The sequence below is a fragment of the Lissotriton helveticus genome, chromosome 3_1, assembly GCF_964261635.1.
Source record: "Lissotriton helveticus chromosome 3_1, aLisHel1.1, whole genome shotgun sequence".
Taxonomy (NCBI): Eukaryota; Metazoa; Chordata; class Amphibia; order Caudata; family Salamandridae; genus Lissotriton; species Lissotriton helveticus.
In genome coordinates this window covers 984,675,766-984,703,712 of record NC_136061.1, presented here as the reverse complement: position 1 = coordinate 984,703,712, position 27,947 = coordinate 984,675,766, and the positions used below count along the sequence as shown (strand labels likewise).

Here is a 27,947-nt window from a genome sequence, read left to right as displayed (position 1 = left end):
GGGCCAGATAGCGACCGAGGGATCGGCATCCAGAGACATGTCTTGTCATCTATCGTAATGCAACAGAAACTGGATGTGAGAGATCTTACGATAGAGGAAAAGACGCTTAGATTGTGTTGGAATAGGAGCTTGAAAAGAGCAAAGAAACACCGGCCGTATGCACCAGAGATACCGCTGGGAATGCTAACCGCACTACCGCACGGGGGCGATTGGTCCCGATTGTTAACGTGGGAAGAACTAGGCTTGCAGATGGTGGGAGACCTCTATATGGACGGGACGCTAGTTCCGTACCGGATTCTACAGGAACAATTTGGCTTGCCAGATGGAACCTTCTTGCTACATGCGGAGGTGGTAACGGCGATGCAGCGGCATTGGGGAGGAGGGCTGGTGGAGCCGGAGGTGACCATGGCATGCCAGTATGTGGTAATGGCCGCGGGCACCGTCAAGGCTGTGACCTGCCTCCACACCAGAATGCTAAATGAGGGACTGGCGCCCTTGGTGGCGCTGAAGTCGCGATGGGAGGTCAGCATAGGTAAGCAGATACCAGACACCACCTGGGGCCAAGTGCTGCATAGGACCTGGAAGGGTACGAGGAATGCGCGGTTTCAGCAGGTGCATTTTTTCATTGTCCATAGGGCATACTTAACCCCGGAGAGATTACGACGGCACTTCCAGGTGCTTGACGCCATGTGCCCGAGATGTTTGGAGCCAGAGGTAGATCTAGACCACATGCTGTGGGGATGCCCGAAGTTAGGGGAATACTGGCCGGAAGTGGGTGAACTCCTGAACGCTATCACGGACAGGGAGATAGACTTTGATATGGCTGCATGTTTGCTCCTCTGGTTCCCGCATACCAGGAAGACTAAAATAACGAGCAAATTCATTGACTTGGGAATCATACTGGCACAGCGTGAAATTACTTGGCATTGGAAATCTAAGGAAGGCCCGTCAGTGAGGAGATGGAGGAATGAGCTGTTGAAGTGGTCGGGATGTGAGAGTGTGCTTAGGATGCGTCAGGCAACTAGAACTGGCAACGAGAAATGTATGGAACTGGCGCGGTCCTGGGAGCTGGTAGTACAGGCATTACGGGACTATATGACAGACGGCGCGGAGGAAGATCAGTGATAGGAAGGGATTCCATGTGGATTACATGTTTGTCTGAATATCCTGGTGGATGACATGCCTCAGAGCAGGGAAAGTTTCTTGGAGCCCGCATTAGCAGCAGTTGTGGGGAGGGGGGGGGGGGGGGGGAATTAGTGTAGTGGAGTGGGTGGTCTGACACCGCGAGGCAGTTTACCGGACCCGGATGGCCCAGTGAGGACATAGAGTAGATTGTAGGGAGCGACAGTGGGTGCAGTCTGGGGCTTGGCGGTGTGGGGGGGGGTTGGTTGTTGTGGGGTAAAAGCGGATACTATACGACATGACGGACCTGCGGCCCGGACAGGGCATGCACTGAGGTATCTCCCGAAGAATGGTACATTGAAGCGCCGCCCAGCCTCCGGGATGTGGGCCAAATGGCTGTGTATTGCATTTATATCATACTGAATGTTGGGAGCCTTAAGTGTGCAGGTTGGCCTATTGAATGGTTTTATTTCTGATTCTGCAATAAAAATATATTTTCAAAAAAAAAATGTAAGTAACGATCTTACCAGGGAGTTCTGCTACTAAAGGCTCAGGTTTAGCACCACCAACTTGACGGCCATCTGCAGCGGCGATATTAACCCAGGTGTCACCTAACTCTTGCGCATGATCTGTATGACGAATTAAACCCCATAAAGGCTGTGGAACAACATTTCCAAACAACATGTCTATATCAGCTAGATTCATGACACATGAGTCTGCAGTCTGTGATAGCTCCTTATAATACCCTGCAGGATTTTTACGGGGGTCAGGCAAAGTCTGCTTAAGAGCCAAGACTTCAGCTCGCTTCCAAGGAACATGTACCCAAACACGCTGAAAGTGAGGCTTAACAGGTGGATTAGCTGCTAGATCCCCTTCTTTCCAAACTGGGGGAACTTCTCTCATCGGATATTGTCGCGCTTTTCTCCTAACAGAGGGATCAGGTTGTATGTATGTATGTAGACACACTTTTAGAGCCGGCTGTCACCCAAAGGGCATCCTGGCACTTTGACCGAAACAATGACCTACAGATGACTAGCGCTACACTGCTCTCGGGAAGAGGTGACTTTTAAGCTCCTTTTTAAAAGACAAGAGGTCCTGATTGCACCTTAGGGACAACGGTAAGGAATTCCATAGTTTGGCGGCCGCAAAGCTAAAAGAGCGGCCGCCCATCCTCACCCTCTTTATCCTGGGAATTGTCACCAGGAACGCCGAAGAAGATCTCAAAGGCCTGGCGGTGGAATACCAGGAAAACATATCCTGCAGCCTCACTGGCCCCAACCCATGCAGGGCTCTAAAAACCAGACAGGAGGATTTATAGCAAACCCGTTCTTGAACAGGGAGCCAATGAAGGTCGGAAAGCGCAAGGGAGGAAGAGGCAGACCGTGGTCGTGAGAGGGCCAGCTTGGCTGCCATGTTCTGCACCCATTGCAGCTTCGAGACCAGGGTCTTGGGGGCCCCCAGAAGCAGTGCGTTACAGTAGTCTAGTCTACTGAGGATGATACTACGCACTGCTTCCGTCCTAACCACCGGGGGAAATAGCGGGAGAATTTTCCGTAACATGCGAAGTAAAAACATGCAAGTCGCCGTGGTTTTATTGGCATAGGCGTCAAGCTGAAGGCTAGGCCCAAACAGGACGCCTAAGTTACGGGCAGAGTCTGCCGCCACTACCGAGCCTAGAATAGTAGAAGGCCAGAACCCATCCGGTAGAGGACGGGGCAGTCGGTCCAATGAACAGTGGAGAACTTCGGTCTTCGCTCCATTAAATTGGAGTGAGTTCTGCTGCAGCCAGTCCGCCGTAGCAGTCATGCAGCGATGAAAGGATTCCATAGAAACCCCTTCCCTGCCCTCAAAAGAAAAAATAAGTTGGGTGTCATCGGCATAATTGATAACAGAAATGTCAAATGACTTAATCAAACTTATAAGAGGGCGAAGATATAAATTAAAGAGAATTGGGCTGATGGCAGAGCCCTGCGGCACACCCTGATTTACATCTTTTATGGCTGAACGAAACGGCGGAAGGGCCACAGATTGCTGCCTGTTATGGAGGTATGAGGCCAGCCAGTCCAACGCCAGGCCGGTCACCCCGGATTCCCGGAGCCTGCCCAGTAACACCGCATGGTCAACCGTATCGAACGCGGCCGACATGTCGAGCAGCACCAAAAATGCTGCTCTTCCCATGTCGACGCACGATCGCAGGTTGTCCAAAACGGTCACCAAGGCAGACTCCGTACCGTGGGCCGGCCTGAATCCAAACTGGGCCACGTCCAGAAGATTGTTGGTTTCAAGAAAGCTGGACAGGACCCTAGTAACCAATTTCTCTAAGATTTTTATCGAGAAAGGTAAGAGTGAAATAGGCCTGTAATTAGCCGGACATAGCGGATCCAAGGTGGCCTTCTTGAGCAGAGGAGTGACCACTGCTAGTTTCCAGCCATCGGGGACCGTGGCCGTGTCAAGGGACTGACAGCAGATGGAGTGGAGCGGTGGAAAAAGCTCCCCTTGAAACAACTTCCAGAACTTGTGTGGCAATGGGTCAAGAGGGGAGCCAGATGAAACGCTGTTAGCCAGTATACAGAAGTCCTCCAAGGAGGGAGTAGGAAAGCAGGTCAGCCGGGGCTGTACTGTCTCCTCCTCAAAGGCCTCCTGGACCACTGTACTAACTGGTTCCACAGGGCCAAGGGCGGAGGGACTGGTCAGATTAGAGGCTGAGAGGCCATTCAGGATAGTCTTTATTTTATCCTCAAACGCCAAGGCTAAGGAGTCACATAGCTCCTGGGAAGCCGGGATAGTAGATGAGGCACTTGCGGGACTAGAAAGATTCTTAACTAATTTAAATAGGGTTTGAGACTTATTACCTGCTGTAGCCAAGGTGTCTTCCAGGAATTTAACTTTGGCCACCCTGATCTGTGCTTTATAGTCCTGAAGGGATTTTTTATATAGCAGTTTATCTGCTTCCAAATAGTGCCTTCGCCAGACCCGCTCTGCCTGTTTACAGCGAAGACGTTGTTGGAACAGGTCACTGGAAAACCAGGGGTTGGCTTTTAACGGGTTGTCTTTCACCCTACGCAGTGGAATCATCTTGTCAAGTGACTCAAGGATATGCTGGCAAAGGGTGGAATAGCTTTCCTCCACATTCTGACCTAAGGAGAAAACCCCAGGCAGAAGTGTGGGTAGGTTAGAGCTCTTCAGCAGCCGAGTCCATTGCCTACTGAACTTAGGCGCGCCTGGGACGCTATTATTCAGCGAACCGGCTGGCAGCAAGATTGAAAAGCGGATCAGTGCATGGTCTGTCCAGCATTGAGCCGCTACCTCCTTAATCGAGACTAGCGACTCAGTCGCAAAGATCATGTCCAGAGTATGACCCTGTGCATGAGTAGGAGCAGATACAAGCTGCATAAGATGAAGATTGCTACACCCTTGACAAAGTTCCCGGTATGCAGGTTCGTGAGCACCCCCGGGCCATAGATTAAAATCGCCCAAGATTAAGAGCCTAGCATGGGAGTTAGACAAGTCGTAAATCAAATCAATCAGCTCTTGGAGAGATGAAGTTACACTGGCAGGAGGAAGAGAACAAAGTAACCCCGCAGCCAGTGTTCCACTCTGATCCTTCAGAGAGAAACCCATGAGCTCAAAGCCCAGGACCGATTTAACTTCAAGACATGAGAGCGTGAGTGAGTCCTTAAAAATAAAGCCCACTCCACCACCTCTCCCCGTAGCTCGCGGGATGTGTCTAATAGCGTAGCCCGATGGGCAGGCCCAACCGAGCTCCACACTACTCTCCGCTCTAGTCCAGGTTTCAGTCAGAAACAAAATATCCAGCTGTAGTGACTCAATGAGAAGAGCCGTTCAAACAACGACCGAGAGATAGCCTCCTTCCTAAATGACAACAATGTCGCAACTGCTCTCTCAACATCGGAACCCACAATCGTGCCTTTCGCGAATTCAAACCGTACACAACATAACTCAGGTGGATTGGGTTCCGAACCATCATCCTCCAAATCCTCACAAAGAAAGACACACATTTTCTCGAAAACATATCTCTGCTTTGGTGCTTCCCACTGATGGAAGACATCCATAACAGACTCTAGCTCATACCTTGTGGGGTCAGTAACCCATTTATGTGCCAAATAATCCAATGTTTCCCGCTCTCTAGAGTCGGGAAGTTGACTACGCAACTGTTTGCGCGTTGAAACAGGGGTCATACTTGCTGCCCCAAAGAGGGGAGATAGGAGACTAGCAACAGTATCAGTCATTCTCTGACGAACAGAAGGAGAAGTCGATGAAAGAACAGGAGGAAAAACAGAGTGAGGCAGGGCAGACACAGATGCAGACGCAGAGGCAGTATCAGGAGGAACATCAGAAAAGGTAGTTGATGCAGTAGGCAAAGTTGTAGGGAGTAAAGGCGGAGCAGGTAGCAAAGTCGGCGGCCCTTGAGGGAGCTGTGCCGTAGCAGTAGGAGCCAACTGAAGAGCAGCTGGCGGCTGTGGAAGAACCTGAGGCACAACAACCGGAGGTTGCACAACTAAAGGTTGCGGAGGTGCAGTAGCACTCTGCACATAGGGGGGTGGTGAACTCAATAAATGTGACATTAAAGGGTCTTTCTCAAGTTCTTTTGTTACATCTTGCTGGAGAGGTGACAAAACTGGATAGCATTTATCAATCGCCATTTTACGTTGCCTGTGCAACTGCTCACTTGCTTGCTCTTCTTCATCATCTTTATACTGCATAACAGCTTGCATTATCGAGATACCTTTTTCTCTTTTATTCCTTTTTGCTAATTTAATTTCTTTCTGTTTGGCTTCCTTTCGCCATAGGCGGAAAGAGTCAAGCATTGCCGGCGGGGCTTTCTTCTTAAAAAGTCTAACTTCTAGATTGTCTAAGATTTCTGTGTCAAAACTACCATATTGGGGCCACTTTAGAACACCATCCTTCCTGGTGTATCGGATCCATACTTCATTATATGTGATGGGGCCTACGCCATGCTTCACATAAAGTTCATAGGTTGGAGTTCCAATCGGCGGAACCGGACACGAGTCCTCCAATCGGGAATCCCTATTACAACCAAGACAAAACAAATTTCCAAGTCTGCTAAGACCAGGCATCTTCGCTCTCTAGTCTATCTTCAAACTTCAAAGGATTATCGAATACGATAGTCTCGTGAATACACGAGTCCCTCGGCTTTGGTACTTGCAAGTTCCAAATCAAAGATCCCAAGGGGATATCCAAAAACAAAACTAAGGACTGGGAGACGCTCCACTCATACTTAACTGAGGTATCGATGATGTCACCAGAAGCCTCGTCTATTGTCTTGCTCTACAAATCATCAAAAGGGTCCAAGACAGGGCAATAGTCAGGGCAGCAGTCCTTCGTAGCCGTTGGGAAGCGGGGAACCTCGCAGCAAAGACTTTCGGACCACGACAACATACAGGGGTCGATGAAGTGGTTGGCCTTCCTCCAGAATTTCACACAAAGCTCCTCACGAACCTCTGACTTGGACCGGTACCGCTGAAATCGCCCCACGTTGGGCGCCAACTGAAGTACTGTGTTTTTAAGAACCCAGCGGTGCCAGGGAACACACCCAAAGACTTCGAGTTCTCCTGTCCTAGACTACAGAAACGCAGAGACTTCTTGGTGACTTCAAAGATCAAATTTATTGGCTGCAGCCAGTAACAGGTATCCTAGAAGTACAACACAGTGTATATTCCCAGGAGACTGCTCTACATACAAAGCCAGACATCCCTTTTTATACAAAATATTATGCTTTAGGCAAACATTCCTTATTTTACAGTTGACCATTCACATATTTCTACGACAAAGAAAAGCAGATTCATGATGACAAGCCCATTTTCAGTTTGTCCAGCCCATATTCAATTACCCGGCAAGGCCCAACACTTTTCATCAGATATCGGACGGACCCCTAATAAAATCGGGCACCTCCTCATCGTAAAGCAGGCCATAAAGAAAGGAACAGAGACAGGTGTGAGTAAGATTAGACATAGTTGTGTGCGAATGAAGGGTTTATGGTATGATGTGCCTTGATCCCTATCTCGATCGGCCACTGGGACTAAAACAGGCCGAACAGGTTTGGCTTCGGGCAGTGGAGTCAGCTTGCCCAGGTCACACAGAAGTCAGCAAAAGGTGTACGTGTCCCAAAAGATTCATTCAGCCTTAGTCCTCGGCCTATGTGAGGGCAACCACAAGATGGCTGCCAGGCACAAAATGGAACCCGAGGGTTCAGGATGGAATCCCTGATTTCAGGAAGGTCTCGCCACTCGAATATGATGAAAATGCTTGTATATAGTATACTCGTCATTCTCGGTCTGCTGATACCAAAATCGTCATGATACGACGATGTTTATGACACAGGTCCAGAATTTCAGTACCACACTGGACGTGGGGCGACTGTGACATGGTGTTGTTTCCAGGGCTTTAAGTGGGATGTAAAAACTAGGGGGTCTCTCCAAAAGGGTGTTTAATGTCATAAAAAGTGCGGCTTAAAACACATAGGCTAAAAATATGTGCTTAATATAATGTGCCCTCAGACTGGTATTTTTGTTGCTTCTGTCATTGCATCCAGATATATAATACAACAAGTAACGTTACACATAGAACAAGTAACGTTACACCTACAACAAGCCAGGACTATAAGCTTTGTCAATGATTGTTAGTTGCATAAAATAAAAAAGCAGCAACCATGGCTGCTATACTATAACTATATTCCTTTCCTTTGAACTTCTTTCACCGCCTTCCTTTGCTTAACTGGATTCTCGCCTAGCAGCAGCATGGGAGTTTTTTCACATCCATGTGACCCAATGCCCTGCCCTGGACTGAGGCTGGAGGAGGCCACCACATGTGTTACCAGCCCAGGAATGCGAGGCGGCCCCATCAGGGAGCTGAGGCCTTTTGCAGGGAACAGCTCTGTTCCCTGAAAGGCCCAAAATTACGGACAAAAGGCGTCCGTAAAAAAGGATCCTCGCGTACAATGGACGTGAGGTCCAATTTACGGACTGCCCGTGACATTTACGGATGGTTGGTCACCCTCGGCGATAATGTTATCGCCGTTCTTGATAATATGGCCCATTGTTTCTGTGCCTCCCACCCTCAAAGCTTCCTCTGGCTCTGAGTGCAGGATAACTACATTATAGCCAGGGACACTGGAATTATGTGGCAGGAGACTCCCAAATTATATGGCATGGTTTACTAAATTATGCGGCAAGAGAAGACAACTCATGCAGCATAATGCGGCACAATTAGTGTTAGTATTATCTTGTTATTTTGGAATTTTTGCACGTGTTAACCCTACCTAGGCTTAGGTGTCACCTCATTGGTACCACTTCCCCACCCAAATACAGATATGGCCCACAGTCAACCCTTGCAAAGTGTTTTTCACTGCTCGGAAATATATGTCACAGAGCGCAGAGTAACTTTTGATCTGTTTGAGCTAGAAACTATTTTTCTGTTGATATGTGCAGATTACGCAGCAGATGATGAATTGTGTGGCAAATGTGGCAAAAACATAACTATGCTGAAAAGGATGCAGCCCCAGTATTGCATAATTTTAGTAGCCCTGATTATGGCAGTCGTCAAGGAAAGCAGGATGTTGCTAGATGCAGGAGGTGCAGCAGCCATTATCCTACTGGATCTGAGTGCAGCTTTCGACGCGGTGAATCACCAGGTCCTGATCCACCGCCTCGACAAGGTGGGAGTAGCTGGTACCGCCCTGAGTTGGCTGCCCTCCTTCTTGACAGGCCGCACGTTTCAGGTCTTCGAAGACAATATAAGCTCCAAACCCAGACCCCACCAATGCAGCGTCCCCCAGGGCTCATCGCTGACCCTGACACTTTTTAACGTATATATGGTCCCCCTTGCCTCCATTGTAGCCCCCTTTGGGATTCATATGGTCACCTACGCCGACGACACCCAATTAGTAGTAGCCCTAAATCAAGCCTTTCCCTACTCCTCGACCCTGAGCGACTGTCTTACGGAAGTGGTGAACTGGATGGGATCCTCCCACCTGAAGTTGAACGGTGGGAAAACGGAAATCATGACCCTGGGTAATTTTGATAATTCTGCCCTTAGAACCATCAGGCCTGCCTGCATGGGTCCAGCCCCCTCCCCCAAACCCGAAATGAAGAGCCTGGGCTTCTGGCTGGATCGCAATCTGACGTTCCACGCACAAGCCAACAAGACTGTGGCAACCAGATTTGGCCTAGTCAGAATGGCCAGGAAAGTGCTCCCTTTGCTCCCCCCCAAGCCAAGAAAACCATGGTCCAGTCCATGCTGCTCTCCAGACTGGACTATGGTAATGCGCTCTACCTAGGTTCCCCCACCACTGTCATAAACAAATTACAGGTCATCCAGAACTATGCAGCAAGACTTTTGACGGGGACGCCCAAACTGTCCTCCCCAAAACCGGCCCTCCGCCTCCTTCACTGGCTCCCAGTAAGAGAGCGAATCAGCTTCAAATCCCTCTGTATTGTTCACAGATCCCTACAAGGTCTTGGCCCTCCTCTGATTTCCGCAATGGTTCAACCCTACAAATCTAGGAGACAGCTGCGTTCAGATGATCTTCACCTCATGGCAACCCCCAGAATAAAACGTGCTCGTAGTGGCGGCAGACTCTTCTCCCTCAATGCGGGCAAACTCTGGAATGCTCTACCTCCGGACAGAACCCAATCACCTCGCATTTAGGAAACAGTTCAAAACTTTCCTATTTCCCTAACTCTGTCCTCCTTTGCCCTGCTCCAGACTAGTTGGTTCAGCCTTAGCGCTGGGAGGCCTCCGGGTAGCTACGCGCTCTGCAAATGCCCTTTTATTCATTCATTCATTCATTCATGGCCTTTGGTAAGATAGCGCTTTTATTAAAGGGGTGTGAGGATTTTTTATTTATTCACAGGTAACATCCCCTGCTCCCCCTTCACCTGGATCATCTATCCTGCTCCTAGGCGAGGGGGCGAGAGGGAGAAGGTAGGGAACGGGATGGAGGTTAAAGTACGGGATGGACCAAGATCAGCACCCTACTTTTAAAGGGAAATATGGCCAGTTTACAGCATTGAAAACGAGATTTTCTTTTTCACAATTTAATGGTTCTCAGTTTATTGACATTGGAAACGTGTGAAAAGCTGAGTTGGCTTTGTCAGCAGTTTCTCTTTTGACTTGCAGATTACCCCAGATATCAGCAAAGAGTGCTTAGCTCACTCAGAAATCTTGGTGGTTAAATACCGGTGACTTTGAATTTTGTATTAGCTTATCGCTCCGCACCCTCTCAGATCTGGGCAGTAAAAGCTGAAATACAAATTCTCAGTAAACAAACATTTATTGTCTCTGTTTTAATGAGTGTTTACTTATTTGTATACCTATTTAGCGCAGCCTACATCTTCCATTTCTGTGTACCTACTAGGAAAACCCACAGAACATGGAGCTTTATTGATCAATAGTTATTTGCGATTCAACAGCTTCACGTGAAAAGAGTATCATGGGCCTCATTTATGAAAAGTGACGCATCGCTGCGTGAAAACAGCGATGCGTCACTTTTCATTGCGCCCTCCTTGCGACACCAATGATGCGTCATATTTACAGTATGACGCATCATGTCGCAAGGAGTTACAGATACGTCAGTATTTCTGACGTATCTGTAGGCGCAAAAGTGACGCATTGCTGGAGTGTGTCACAAAAGTGACGCAACTCCAGCAATGTGTCCTTTCACATGGGGAAAGCCCCATGTGAAAGGGCCTGTGTCAGTTTTACGCCTGCTGTGAGGCAGGCGTAAGATTTTGACACATTTGAGTCCTAGAAGTGGCGCAGTGAGATTTCACTGCGTCACTTCCAAGACCCTTTCTTGCGTCAATACGCCCCCTGGCATACATTATACCTGGCGCAGGTATAATGTGGCGCAGGGGTTTACAAAGTGACGCATCTACCTAGATGCGTCACTTTGTAAATATGGCGCAACAAGGCACATTTTTTTATGCCACTGGTGCGTCACAAAAAGTGATGCACCGGCAGTGTAAAAGTGACGCACAGCCTCATAAATGAGGCCCCATGATTTTAGAGTTGTGAAGGAAGGTTAAGTGATTGAAGCTGCATTACAAGTGTGCTATTACAATCACTGTGAACAATTAGCAACCGACCTGCTGTAAGTTATGAAAACCCAAGCGCAGATTGAACAGTTCTGAAGGCTTTCTATATACATAGCCTAATGACGAAGATGTTTTCTAGCGTAACCTTTCACCATTCTGAAGGTTAAAACTAGAACTCTGCCAGAACTAGAGGTAATCACGTTCTATTGATTTGTTAGTTCGTTTTTGCAAATAAATGCACTTTGACTTTCATAGCGTATTTGCAGAAGTGATGTCTCTTCTGCGTACACTCTATTCATCTATGGCCTACTCTCCCCGTCTTTCTCTCTTTCTCACACACTCTTTCTGCTCCTCTATCTAGAGTTTATTCATTTATCCCTCACTGTCTTCCTTTCTATCTATTCTGTGCAGCTCTTAACCGTTTTTTTTCACGTCACATAATTCCACTACAAAAATACATTACACACCACACAATTTTACAACTAACAATTCCAATTCAAAGAACATAATTCCACTCCAAACAACATACATCCACTCTAAACCAAAACACATAGACAAAAGACATTTGGCAGATGTAGGTAAATTCAATTTTGCAAGTCCTTAATAGCGATTTTTACCGAATCGCTATTAGGACTCGCAAAATTGAATGTAGGTAGGAAACGCAAAAATATTTGCGATTCCTTAATATTCTTTGACTGCGAAAGCAAATTGAGATTCGCAATCAAGGAAAACCATCCCATTCGTTCCTATGGGCCAAGAGGCCCATAGGAATGAATAGGATTTGCGCCCGCAAATTGCGGGCGCAATTTCAAGGGTGCAATGGTTCCAAAAGGACACCCTGTTGCACCCCTGGAATGTGCATGTGTGTACATGTGGCGCACATACATGCCCTAAAGGCATGAATGTGTGCCACATGGCACTTTTAAAAAAGCAAAAAAGTGTTTTTTTAAAGGAAATCGCTAATTACCACCAACTTGTAGTTGGTGGTTATCTGCGAGTCCTTAAGGCTAAGGTGCACTTTCTATTGTGCTAATCACATTGCATTTAAGGAATCGCAATTTGCGATTCCTTAAATGCAATTGCAAAATAGGGAATCGCAATTTTTGTGATTCCTTATTTTGCAAGTAGGCTTAATCTTACCTACATTGCTAAAAACAAATTGCGATCGCAAAGGCAGAAATTGTGCAAATTTCGATGTTTGCGATCGCTATTTGGTTTCCTACATCTGGCCCATAGTCATTTGCAATACCAATAGCTCTAACGCTAGCAAATGCCAGACCTATTGCATTGCAAATGCTTGTTTAAGGCTCTATTCAGTCAATATTTACGGTTCCTTTGATGGTTGAGCAGCACATTTCCAGGAAGCATTTTTTGAGTTTCCTTATAGAAAGTTACCTATGTTAATTTCTCTGTTATGCGAAAAAAGTCAATGGATTTGGAATTTTCCCTTGGAACATTTAACTACTTTGAAAATGACGCCAAATTTGGAATGATAGACGGCTGAATTTTTAAGGCTGTTTCACCTGGTTTGGTTCAAACTGGTCACTAGGGACCAAAGATGTTACTGGGGCAAAAATGTGAGTTCCTATTGAGTGAGGTGTAAAATTTGACTTGAGACAGAAACGTGCCTCTTTAATAAATGTACATAAGTGTGATCCTCTGTCTCTCCTTTTGTATAGCAAAGAAAAGAAACATTGTGCAACTTGATAGATTCTGTTGGTAATGTAAATCAGGCGCGCAACACCCATTGGGCTCACCGGGCTTCAAGAGCCCCCCCCCTTACCCCCCCTGTCGTCTTCTTCAGCCCGGGCTAATTTGACACGCACTGAAATGACTGCGCATCGGAGCTGAGAATGTCATTTTTAGGTCTCGCGACCTGTCAATGCGCATGCGCATTGAGCGGAGCAAGACTAAAGGGGCTTAAACAGTCTTTAACTAACTGGCGATTTGATGCTGTGCCCGTGCGCTTTTAGGTCAATGCGCAAGCGCATTGACCTAAAATGCGCGTGCACAGCATCAAATCGTCAGCCATCTGTTGCCCAGCTTGGTGCCGCTCCACCCCCTGCGGCATCAAAGGCTTTCACGGCCGGCCGGCCGTGCTTTCAGTTTGCCGCTCCACCCCCTGCGGCATCAAAGGCTTTCACGGCCGGTGCTTTCAGTTTCATGAGCACTGCACGGCCGTGACTCACATTTCTCCCAGCGCTGCCTTGTTTAGTCCATGTGAACAATTTATTTATAGCACTTGAAGGTGATATAAACTGTCTACGCTGCGGGGTCCCCGCACTGCCTGTCTTTGTGCCAAAAGTCATCATCCACGTTTTAACAGTCCAGTGTCTCTAAAAGTGGGTCACGTACTTCACCCGGTGTATATGCTTATAACTCCTCACACATCTAAACATGCCTTGTGCTCGCTTCTCTTTTTCAGTATACCTGAGGCGCCTCACCCTATCCGTCTGTGCCTCAAGCGCCTCACCCTTTCTGTACACACCTCAAGCTTCTAACTCACCGGTCTATATGACTGAGGCTCCTAACCCTATGTATATATTCCGCATCCCTCCTCATCCTCTCTTTGTATAACCTGGCATAGCTCAAGCTCCTCACCTCTCGGCATATACCTCAAGCGCTTCATCACCCTGTGTACATGCCTCGAGTTCCAGCTCACCCTGTGTATATATATTCCTCAAACTGATCCTTATTGTATAAACCAGCTGTAGCTTCCTGAAGCTCCTCACCCTGTATATATGCCTCGAGCTCCTACCTTGTACCACCACCACCACTAACACCACCACCACCAGTACTACTACAACCAGTACCACCACCACCACCAGTACTACCACCACCAGTACTACCACTATCAGTACCACCATCACCAGTACCACCCCCACCAATACCACCAGTACCAGTACTACCACCACCAGTAACACACACACCAACACCACCAGTACTTCCACTAACACCACCACCACCAGTACTACCACCACCAGTACCACCACCACCAATACCACCACTACTACCCCCATCAATACCACCACTACCAGTACTACTACCACCAGTACCAACACTATCAGTACTACCACCACCAGTACCACCACCACCACTACCAGTACTACCACCACCACCAGTACTACCACCACCAGTACCACCTCCACCAATACCACCACTACTACCACCATCAATACCACCACTACCAGTACTACTACCACTAGTACCACGACTATCAGTACTACCACCACCAGTACCACCACCACCACTACCAGTACTACCACCACACCACCACTACTACTACAACCAGTGCCACCACCACCACCACCAGTACTACCACCACAGTACCACCACCACCACCAGTACTACCACTACCAGTAACACCAGTACCACCACCACCAGTACTACCACCACCAGTACTACCACCACCAGTACTACCACTACCAATACTACCACTACCAGTATTACCACCACCACCACCAGTAGCACCACCACCAGTACCACCACCACCAGTACCACCACCACCTGTACCACCACTACCACTAATACTACCACTACCAGTAACACCACCACCACCAATACTACCACTATCAGTACCACCACCACCAGTACTACCACTACCAGTACCACCACCACCACCAATACTACCACTACCAGTACCACCACCACCAATACTACCACTACCAGTACCACCACCACCAATACTACCAGTACCACCACCACCAGTACTACCAGTACCACCACCACCACAAACACTACCAATACCACCACCAATACTACCAATACCACCACCACCACCAGTACTACCACCACCAGTACCACCACCACCACCAATACTACCACCACCACCAATACTACCACTACCAGTACCACCACCACCAGTACCACCACCACCAGTACCACCACTACCACTAATACTACCACTACCAGTACCACCACCAATACTACCACTATCAGTACCACCAGTACTACCACTACCAGTACCACCACCACCACCATTACTACCACTACCAGTACCACCACCACCAATACTACCACCACCAGTACCACCACCACCAGTACCACCACTACCACTAATACTACCACTACCAGTACCACCACCACCACCAATACTACCACTATCAGTACCACCACCACCAGTACTACCACTACCAGTAGCACCACCACCACCACCAATACTACCACTACCAGTACCACCACCACCAATATTACCAGTACCACCACCACCAATACTACCAGTACCACCACCACCAGTACTACCAGTACCACCACCACCAACAACACTACCAATACCACCACCAATACTACCAATACCACCACCACCACCAGTACTACCACCACCAGTACCACCACCACCAATACTACCACCACCACCAATACTACCACCACCACCCATACTACCACTACCAGTACCACCAACACCAGTACTACCACTACCAGTACCACCACCACCAATACTACCACTACCAGTACCACCAGTACCACCACCACCAGTACTACCACTACCACCACCACCAATACTACCAGTACCACCACCACCAATACTACCACTACCAGTACCACCACCACCACCACCAGTACTACCAGTACCACCACCACTAGTACTACCACTACCGGTACCACCACCAGTACTACCACTACCAGTACCACCAGTACTACCACTACCAGTACCACAACCACCAGTACCACTACTACCAGTACTACCACCACCAGTACTACCACCACCAGTACTACCACCACCAGTACCACCACCTCCAGTACTACCACTACCAGTACTACCAGTAACACCACCACCAGTACTACCACTACCAGTACCACCACCACCAGTACTACCACTACCAGTACCACCACCACCAGTACTACCAGTACTACCACCACCAGTACTACCAGTACTACCACCACCAGTACTACCACTACTACAGCCACCAGTACTACCACTACTACAGCCACCAGTACTACCAATACCACCACCACTACCACTACCAGTACCACCACCACCAGTACTACCACTACCAGTACCACGACCACCAGTACCACGACCACCACCAGTACTACCACCACCAGTACTACCACCACCAGTACTACCACCACCAGTACCACCACCTCCAGTACTACCACTACTACCACTACCAGTACCACCACCACCAGTACTACCAGTACCACCACCACCAGTACTACCACTACCAGTACCACCACCACCAGTACTACCACTACCAGTACCACCACCACCAGTACTACCAGTACTACCACCACCAGTACTACCAGTACTACCACCACCAGTACTACCACTACTACAGCCACCAGTACTACCACTACTACAGCCACCAGCACTACCACTACCACCAACACCAGTACTACCACCACCACCACCAGTACTACCACTACCAGTACCACCACCACCAGTACTACCAGTACTACCACCACCAGTACTACCAGTACTACCATCACCAGTACTACCACTACTACAGCCACCAGTACTACCACTACTACAGCCACCAGTACTACCACTACCACCACCACCAGTACTACCACCACCACCAGTACTACCATTACCACCACCACCAGTACTACCACTACCAGTACTACCCCTACCAGTACTACCAGTACCACCACCACCACCACCACCAGTACTACCAGTACCACCAGTACTACCACTACCAGTACCACCACCACCAGTACTACCACTATCGGTACCACCACCAGTACTACCACTACCAGTACCACCAGTACTACCACTACCAGTACCACAACCACCAGTACCACCACTCCCAGTACTACCACCACCAGTACTACCACCACCAGTACTACCACCACCAGTACCACCACCTCCAGTACTACCACTACTACCACTACCAGTACCACCACCACCAGTACTACCAGTACCACCACCACCAGTACTACCACTACCAGTACCACCACCACCAGTACTACCACTACCACCACCACCAGTACTACCACTACCACCACCACCAGTACTACCACCACCACCAGTACTACCAGTAATACCACTACCAGTACTACCAGTACCACCACCACCACCACCAGTACTACCAGTACCACCACCACCACCAGTACTACCACTACCTTTACCACCACCAGTACTACCACTACCAGTACCACAACCACCAGTACCACCACTACCAGTACTACCACCACCAGTACTACCACCACCAGTACTACCACCACCAGTACCACCACCTCCAGTACTACCACTACTACCACTACCAGTACCACCACCACCAGTACTACCAGTACCACCACCACCAGTACTACCACTACCAGTACCACCACCACCAGTACTACCACTACCAGTACTACCACCACCACCACCACCACCAGTACTACCAGTACTACCACCACCAGTACTACCAGTACTACCACCACCAGTACTACCAGTACTACCACCACCAGTACTACCACTACTACAGCCACCAGTACTACCACTACTACAGCCACCAGTACTACCACCACCACCAGTACTACCAGTACCACCACCACCAGTACTACCACTACCAGTACTACCACTACCAGTACTACCAGGACCACCACCAGTACTACCACTACCAGTACCACCACCACCACCAGTACTACCAATACTACAGCCACCAGTACTACCACTACCACCACCACCAGTACCACCACCACCAATACTAACACTACCAGTAGCACAAGTACCAACAGTACCACCAGTACCAGGTCCACCACCAGTACCACCACCACCAGTACTAATACCACCACCAGTACCACCACTAAAACCACCAGTACAACTACAAGTACCAACACCAGTACTATCACCACCACCAATACTACTGCTTCCAGTACCACCACCACCAATACTACCACTACCAGTACCACCATCACAAGTACAACCACTACCAGTACCACCACCACATATACTACCACTGCCAGTACCACCACCACCAATTCTACCACTACCAGTACCACCACCACGTATACTACCACTACCAGTACTACCACCACCACCAATACTACCAATACCAGTAGCACAAGTACTGACAGTACCACCAGTACCAGGTCCACCACAGTACCAATACCACCACCACCAGTACTACCACCACCAGTACCACCAGTACTACCACCACCAGTACCACCACTAAAACCACCAGTAAAACTACAAGTACCACCACCAACACCAGTACTACCACCACCACCACCAATACTACTGCTACAAGTACCACCACCAATACTACCACTACCAGTAACACCACCACCAGTACCACCACTACCAGTACCACCACCCCAATACTACCACTACCACCACTACCAGTACCAACACCACCAATTCTACCACTACCAGTACCACCACCACCAGTACAACCACTACCAGTACCACCACTATCAGTACCACCACCACATATACTACCACTACCAGTACTACCACCACCACCAGTACCACCACCAGTACAACCACCACCAGTACTATCACCAGTACCACCACCACCAGTACAACCACCACCAGTATAACCACCACCAGTACCACCACCACCAGTACCACCACCACCACCAGTACCACCACCACCAGTACTACCAGTATCACCACCACCAATAACACCACCACCACCAGTACTACCATTACCACAAGTACCACCACCTCTAGATTATATGTAACTCTCACTTCACACTTTGTGTCCGTGTAATTTACAACACTTACACATCTTATTCACTGCACAATTTATCACTAATTTGAAGATGTCGCAGGCCGGACTCTTCCTCTGATATTTACAATCTAACAAGCTGTCTAGAAGGCCCTTTATTGCAATGCAATAAGTCTTGCATTTGCAAAAGTTTAGGTATTGTAAATAACAATGCCTTTTGTTTGTTTTAGAACACAAAACATAAATAAAAGGCATTGTCATTTACAATGGTAATGTCTCAAACTCGTTTTCTCCCGGGACCAAAATAAACTATGTCCGAAAAATATCTAATAAGGCTGCCACACCTCAAAGTCTTGGAATTTCTTCTGGGTAGCAGCTGGCATCTACGGCGAGTAGTGGGGTAGGCAAATGGGTGGTGGTTGGATGCATGCAACATCACACGCTACATGTAAGGTGCAAATAAAATTAATTAATATAAAAATTCACGTACCTTACGTGCTGCACGACACGTCCTCTTTGCTCCAGTCCGGTGTTCAGCACAGGCCCCAGCAAACTCCCTTAACCTATCCTGGCGCTGCTCTCATGCTGTTAACCAGCATGAGAGAAGCACCAAGATTAGAGGGAGCGGCCTCGCTCAGCACTCCCAAGGGCACTGGATGCCTATGCTTGCTCTCAACCCAACTGTCTTAAGACAGCAGGGTTAGAGAGGTTAAAAGTGTGCATGTCTGGCCGTCACAAGACAGCCGGCCAAAGGGACATGCACATTTTAAACTTAAGTGCACAGGCAGCCCACCACCACTCCATGACCCTGCCACACCGCAGACCCTGTTCTGGCACTTGTTCGGGACGGGTTGATGAAAAATAAAATGGTAATAAATTTACTTTATTTTCCATTTTCTTTTCTGGTGGCATTTTATTGGAGGGGTGAGGCACCTCTGCTCTAATGGATGAGACATCCCTTTCCGTTCCAAGGTTATGATCATCTTAAAATATTAAATATTTATGAAGATCACATTTCTTATGGATAGTTTTTACTATGGTATCTCCGATGTACATATTTCACTTTCCAACATATGACATATTTTTTTTAATCCATTTGCAATAGCATGACAGATTCATAAAACCCTAGAGAGTCTGGTTTGTTGATAATTAACAAAATTATATAAATGCAATATTAAAATAACAAGCATTTGCAATGCAATAGGTCTCGCATTTGCGAGAGTTTAAGATATTGGCATTGTAAATGACAATGCCTTTTATTTATGTTTTAAAAACCAATACATAAATAAAAGGCACTGGCATTTAAAATGCCAATAGCTCAAACTCTCACAACTGCGAGACCTATTGCATTGCAAATGCTTGTTATTGATGCATTCTGAGAGGCCCAGCAGCCCGAGCCAGCCAGCCTCTGAACAGTATAAAGTAAACCCCCAGCCCCCACCTCTAGTTTTCCTTTACTGGCGCCGAGGTGATATCCTTGCCTGAAGGCAGGCAGGGATTTCACCTAAGCACTTGATGTGTTCAGCATGGGGTGGGAGTGGGAAGATGCACACAGCAGGGGGAAAGGGACGGCCAGTGCAGGTGATACTTTTCCTTTGTAAAGGAATTTCTGCTGGTGTCATAGCCCAGGGTTTGCTGTCTGTGCACTTGCATGGATGTGTATTCCATACAAGTGCACAGACATCAAACCCTGGGCTATGAAGCCAGCAGGAATTAATTTACAAAGGAAAAGCTTCACCTGCACTGGACATCCCTTTCCCCCTGCTGTCCGTGCACTTGTAGGGAATTCACATCCACAGCGCAGCTCACCAGATAAATGGTGAACAGGGCCATGGATCTTTCTCTAAAGAGGAGAGTCCCCTCCGAATATGCAAATGTAGTATAAGTTTGTAGTGTTCATTTTTCGGGGTGCTAGTGGGTAATTTTAGGGTTCAGGGTGGGTTACGGATTGGGGTGCCAGGGGGTAATTGTAGGGTTATGAGTGGGTATGGGTTTTAGGGTGCCAGGGATAATTTTAGGGTTCGGGGTAGTAATGGGTTTTGGTGTGCCAGGGGGCAATTTTAGGGTTCAGGACGGGTATGGGGGCTAGGAGGGTAATTTAGGGGTTCAGGGTGGGTGTGGGTTTTGGGGTGCCAGGGGGTAATTTTACGGTTTAGGGTGGTAATGGGTTTTAGGGGGCCAAGGGGTTGTTAGGGTTCAGGGCAGGTAAGGGTGTGAGGGGGTGGAAATTTTAGAGTTTAGGGTGGGTGTGGTTTTCGGGTGTCAGGGGGCAATTTTAGGGTTCACGGTGGGTATGGGTTTTGGGGTGCCAGGGCGTAATTTTAGGGTTTAGGGTGGTTAAGGGTTTTGGGGTGCTATGGAGTTAATTTTAGGGTTCAGGGTGGGTATGGGTTTTGGGGTGCCAGGGGTAATTTTAGGGTTCAGGCTGGGTATGTGTTTTGTGGGGCAAGGGTGTAATTTTAGGGTTCCGGGGTTAATTTTGGGGGTCAGAGTGGTAATGGGTTTTGGGGTGCCAGGTGTAATTTTAGGGTTCAGGGAGGGCATGGGTTTTGAGTTTCCAGGGGTAATTTTAGGGTTCAGGGTGGGTATGGGAATTGGGGTGCCAGGGGGTAATTTTATGGTTTAGGGTGGTAATGGGTTTTAGGGGGCCATGGGGTTGTTGGGGTTCAGGACAGGTATGGGTTTTAGGGTGTGAGGGGGTGGAAATTTTAGAGTTTAGGGTGGGTGTGGTTTTCGGGTGTCGGGGGGCAATTTTAGGGTTCACGGTGGGTATGGGTTTTGGGGTACCAGGGGGTAATTTTAGGGTTTAGGGTGGTTAAGGGTTTTGGTGTGCTATGGAGTTAATTTTAGGGTTCAGGGTGGGTATGGGTTTTAGGAATGTGAGGGGGGAATTTTTAGGGTTCAGGGTGTGTGTTTTTGGGTGTCAGGGGGGCAATTTTAGGATTCAGGGTGGGTATGAGTTTTGGGGTGCCATGGGGTTCATTTTAGGGTTCAGTGCGGGTATGGGTTTTAGGGTGTGAGGGGGACATTTTAGGTTTCAGGGTGGGTGTGGGTTCTTGAGTGTCAGGGGAGCAGGGGGGCAGTTTTAGGGTTCAGGGTGGGTATGGGTTTTGGGGTGCAAGGGGTAATTTTAAAGTTCAGTGTGGGTATGGGTTTTGGGGGGCAAGGATGTAATTTTAGGGATCAGCACGGGTATGAGTTTTGGGGCCCCAGGGGGGTGATTTTAGGGTCCAGAGTGGTAATGGGTTTTGGGGTGCCAGGGGGTAATTTTAGGGTTCAGGGTGGGTATGGGTTTTGGGGTGCCAGGGGGGTAATTTTGGAGTTTAGGGTGGTAATGGATTTGAGGGGGCAAGGGTGTAATTTTAGGGATCAGTGCGGGTATGGGTTTTGGGGTGCCAGAGGTAATTTTAGGGTTCAGGGTGGGTATGTGTTTTGGGGGGTAAGGGTGTAATTTTAGGGATCAGTGCGGGTTTGGGGTTCTAGGGGGATGATTTCAGGGTTCAGGGTGGTAATGGGTTTTGGGGTGTGAGGGGGTAATTTTAGGGTTGCATGTTTTCTCCGCTTGACCTGAGCATTAATCGATCCTGATTATCTGACATTTTAGCCCCGCCCCATTGATTAACATTAGCCACGCCCCTTCATTTGCCTTAGCCCCCCCCAAAATTAAGACCTAGTTGCGCCCCTGATGTCAATTGACCATAATCAAGTAGTTTACAGTGGAATCACTCGAAGAAGACACTAGGCTACATATATCCACTAAGAAAAACTAGGAACTAGTCTATCGAGCTAACTACGACTTATGTTAGACAACTCTAGAGTAGTTAAAAAAAAACATACATTAATTGAAATCAGTCAAAACCAATAATCACTTCCACAATGCAACCTATTTCCATGGCAGTGCTGTAAATGTCAAAAAAACGATATGCCAGTTGCTGGGTATAGTAGAAATTGTTTATAACTGGCCATTTAGAATTTTAGTGTCAAACTCAGATCCTACCAGAGATTGTGTTTTCTTTTCTCACCTACTGGAGAGCAGGGCTCAGGATAGACATGACCTTTAATGTGGGGACAATCTCTTGCATGGATCTCGTTGGAACCTTCTTCTAAAAACCTTCGGAGCTCCAGGTTCTCCCTCATCAGCCGGACCTGCCGTTTTAGCTCGACGTTCTCGGATAACAGGTGGGTGAGCCATTCAGTGGGACCATCCATTCCTGGACAAGGCCTGGTTACATAAGGCAGGAGATGGCACTGGCCTGGCCTTCCTCAGGGTTCCATGACACAGCTCTGCAGCTCCCAGTGCATTGTGACATCACTGACTTCAGGAAGAGCCTCCAGACTCACTAACCAGCACAGAGAGGAAGCACACAATGCAGACAATTGGAAAAAAGGCAGGTGTTCAATACAAAAATAAAGCATTTAGATTGGCACCTATGGCGCAATATCTTAACTTCTCCATGTTATATAGGAGCATACAAAAGAATTGTCTTTGACATATAAACTGAAATGACAGAAGAAAACAATTTTTTTCTAATCCTTAAAGAACTACGACCACTATACATTACTATAGCTTTATAGCCTGCCGTAGCGGGCTTTACCGGCCATTAAATGCCCACTCCCGCGTTAAAGGCCTGAGCCGAAGGTGAGGGACTTTAACAAGAGACCGGGGGCCAGATGTAGGTGGCCATTTACCGACCGGTAAATGGGTTTTTGGGATGTAGGGGCATCATTTTACAGATTCGGTAAATTTACCGAATCGGTAAATTTACCGAATCTGTAAAATACCGAATCGGTAATTTTACCGATTCGGTAAATCCAAGATTTAGGTAGCACTGTTTACAGTGCTACAGGCCTTCAGAATTCGGTATTTTACCACACAATCCTATTGTGTGGTAAAATACCGAATTCAGGTGTGCATGCACATCTGTGCATGCACACCTATGCCATGTGACAGACAGGCATGCCCTTAGGGCATGTCTGTGTGCCACATGGCGCACATGCCTGTATTTGGGGTGCTATAGGGTGTCAAAGTGACACCCCCTGCACCCTTGCTGGGATCGGTATTTACCGAATTGATTCCTATGGGCTTCAATGCCCATAGGAATCAATGGGCATTACCGAATCAGTATTTACAGAATCGGTAAATACCGAATCTTAACGATTCGGTATTTACCGATTCTGAAATACCTACACCCCCCCCCCTCTATTTTACCACTTCTTAAATACCGAATCGGTAAAATTCGGTATTTAAGAAGTGGTAAAATAGAATTACCTACATCTAGCCCCGGGACTTTAATAGTCGGCAGGGCTATAAGGCTATTAGAACATTCTGCCACTAGAGGGCAGAATGTTCTAACAAATAAAAAAAGGCCTATCGAAGCTCGAGGGGATTTAAATCCCCTCAAGGTCCAAGAGGCCTTTGTAAAACATTGGAATGTTGCTCTGCGGGCCTTCACCAGCCCATAGAAGCATGGAGCACTCCATAAGCTCCCAACATTCCAATGTTCTAAATAGTGAACAGATTCAACACTGGCTATTAATTTAGAGTAGGCTAAAATATTAAGTAACACTAAAAAGTATCAGAGTACTCTAAAGTAATTATCATAGCTCTGCCAACCCTGAAAAGTATGCTCTTTGCAGCATATTTAATACATACATATCGTTATATTACTTGACACCTCAACATATGCAAAATTACAATAAGGTAAATTTTTTGCATTAGTAATGTAATCAATTTCTATAGTAAAAACATTAGGTTTAGGTGAGGTATTACAGAAGCCCGTCCCTTATGCATGGATTACACAGGAAATTTCAGTCGACTTAGACTTCATAGTACCCGTTCCTAAATCCATTGGTAATGGAAATATTTGCAACTGAACTTTAAACAAAACACCAGGAGATTCATAACTGAGGCATGTAATGGGTATACTACTGCTTTGCCTGTTTTTTTAAGGAGAGTTATTTAGGAAAGCTCATCTGTGCTTCATCCAAGTTTAAGCTGGTCTATGGTCAAGTTGATTTTCAGTATCTGGTTAAATGTTAATGTCTCATGCCATTGAGTTTACGGAACTGAGCAAAAAAGCATATTTGTGTTTGTGATTGAGTTCCTTCCGACTCAGATTTTATTTAATTTCAAAAAAGTAAAGTAAAGTAAAGTCCACATTTGTAAAGCGCACAATCACCCGTAAGGGTCTCTAGGCGCTGGAGGGCCGTCGGGAAGATTAAGCGAGCTATTGCCCAGAGTCACATGGTGCTGGGCTGACCTGCCGCCGGAGCCGGGGATCGAACCGTGGTCCCCAGATTCCAGCGTCAGTCGCCCTGGCCGCGGCGCCACACCTCTTCCACAAAAGAGTCCTGCAATCTTGGAGCTGGATCTGGCCAAGTGTTAAGGTTTCCCAAAGCGGTGTTTCTCCTTCTGATGGTTCCTGAGGACTCCTCAGTAACAGCAATTTCAACAATTTCTCTCACACAGTTTCAGCCTGGAAATGTTTTTTCTTTCTAATTCCATATGCCCGTCTAATTCAGAAGACTAGAAAGTTGTGTGTTTGGCTCGCCACCACATATGCCAGAGACTCCATTTTCCAAATTGTGACCAAGACTGCAAATCAATGCTATGGTTCCAGGAACTCAAGCTTAAAATGTAACACAACGGTTCTATCAAGTTTTGCTCCAAGCATAATTTTAGTCCACAGCCGCTGAGACAATTTGATGTACGTGATCCAATCCCTGTTTTATTTGTTGAAAGTATTTCAAGTTGCCTGTCGCTTCACAGCCATGGCCCTAATCCTGGCCAAGCTTGAAATCGCCCTTCACTGGGGTAATGGACATTCCCCCATGGAAAAGGCCTGGCTCAACAGCTTGGTGTACTGCGACACCACCAGTGAACTGTGAGCCTCCCTACAGCCCCTCACTTCTAGGCTGAAAGACTTATGACAGCCCATGTGCAATTACCTGCTGACCAAAAATGACATGTCTTAAGACTCCAGACCACTGAGGCTATAACACCCTCAACCCAAATGTGGTTCACTTCACCTGCTTCTCCACACCCTGCCCCAATCCCTTGGAAATGTTACCACTTATATATCACCTAGAAAAAAAACATGGGTGGCACATCCTTCTCTGGTGTAGCAGCCAAACTATGGAACTCTTTCCCCCCAACTTAAGGTCCACGACAACCACCTTATCTTCAGAAAACTACTCAAGAATTGGCTCATCTCCACATAAGCACCATACAGAAACAGAAATTTACAGCATATCCCTCTGTATATAAGCATTTATGTTCACTTCTCCTGGTGGGCCCAATGATGAAGGGTGTCACCACCCAGGGTGGTGAGTGAGGGCTACCCTACAAAATCCGATGAGATTTCCTAAGATTCACTTATTCTCTGAATCTGTGCTCACATCTTCCCTACATGTGCCACTCTTTTGTTGTTTGATAGAGATTTTCTGGGGGACTGAGAGTGTCCCGATTACTTTTCCCTCTCTCTCCTTTTGTTTGAAACATATTTAGCTGCGTGCAGCTGTGAGAGTTTGAAAACCAGTTGGTACAATCCCTAAACCAACACCAATTCCTTTCTTTTAACAATGGCAAACTTTGGACTCACTTACTCTGAAGTGGAGGTGGATGCTTTACTAGCAGACCCAAACCTCTTTGATGTTCCAGCAATATCACAAGCTATTTCACACACCTCTGAATGGGAAAAACTAACTGAACAGAAACGCGACCGGATCAGGACAATACTACACGGGACTATATTGAAACAATACTTAACAACTAATACTGCCCCAAGGAGACTCCTTGTAACCAACGCTCCACGCATATTCCTGAACGACGCCTCATTCCGAAAATAATGGGCAATGATAGCCTGGCATTGTACTCACGATTGGTTGGTTTTAATCATCAAAACAGCACTACGCCTATCTGAGGCTTGTAAGGTCACAGTTTATTTATTTTTATTTGCTTTGGTACTCAACTGAGGACCACAAATATTTTAAGCATAAAATTCGATTTTTACACCATTTAAAATTTCTCATGTTAGTACAAAGTTAAAAATGATTTTAAACATTTGTAAAATTTATGACAGACAAATTCATTTGGGGGAAATTTGCATAAAACGATCAGTTCCTTTGCTAAGTTAATTTTACATTTGACGTATACAGATTGCAAAAACTTTTTCCTTGCCATTACCACTTTTGGATTTGGGCATACAAACATTAAATGCTCTAGATCCTGCTCTCCGCCATTACACAAGTTACATATCGAGCTTTCCTTTAAGTGCCATTTAGATGTTACGGTTTTGACTGGTAATATGCCAAACCGGAGCAGAACGATCGCTCTTCTAACGCCATGATTAAGATTAAAAGCGATATATTGCTGAAGTTTCTGGAATGTTATTAATTCAATAACATTCTTATATACATTTAGTTTAGAGCAATGCAAGGAGTCTAGTTCAAAGCTAAATCTTGAAGTGTAATATTTTAAAAAGAGCTTCAACTGGGCTGGTGTCCAAGCTAGCAGCAAATCGATGTTAATCTCTGCTGGCTTAAAAGCTATTGACATGTTCTTAGAAAATACATGTTTAGACGAGTCTTGGACAAAGATCTCAGTTTTGAGCCGGGATCTAAGAGTTCCTTCCTCCGCATGTAGGAGATTGTACGCCCACCTGATAATATTAGCGATTCCTCGAGAATAAGAGCTGGCTAGTGAAAACTCGAGGAGAAGAGCTTGTACTGGGACAGCCTGAGAGACCTTCATTAATCTCCATAGTATTTTCCCTTCTTTTAGGTCTAGGAAGCTCCATTGATTTATAGGAATATATTCCAGGGCATATGATAGAACTGGTGGTATCTTAACACTGTACACCTTAAGCAGGGAAGAGAAGTGCCTGTGTCCCGAGGCTGCGTATAATCTTAAAAGAGCTCCCGCATGTACATCAGATTTCCTGGTCAGGTTCACAATCTGTGGCCGATTTTGTAGAGTTTTGGAGAGAATTCTGCCTAAATAGGTATATTCCTTCACCTCTTTCACCTTTTCTCCCCCAAGGGTCCAGCAATATTTCGGGCTCTTTTTCCTCCCCGAAAACGAGACTATTTTTGTTTTAGTGATGTTAGGAATTAACTAGTTTTCCTCTGTATATTTATGCAGTTCCTGAAG

The 27,947-nt window shown here is 47.0% G+C and overlaps 1 protein-coding gene across 1 annotated transcript in view; it reads right to left on the bottom strand.

Annotated features, from left to right (window-relative positions):
* The window catches only part of SPATC1L (spermatogenesis and centriole associated 1 like), a 150,201-nt gene extending 127,196 nt beyond the window's left edge, over positions 1-23,005 (bottom strand). Inside the window, exons 1-2 of the mRNA XM_078683351.1 lie at positions 22,819-23,005; positions 3,975-4,259 (exon numbers count right to left, since the gene is read on the bottom strand). Of these exons, the coding sequence (XP_078539477.1) occupies positions 3,975-4,259; positions 22,819-23,005 (472 nt within the window). The remainder of the gene's footprint in view (positions 1-3,974; positions 4,260-22,818) is intronic.
* Positions 23,006-27,947: the final 4,942 nt, after the last annotated feature.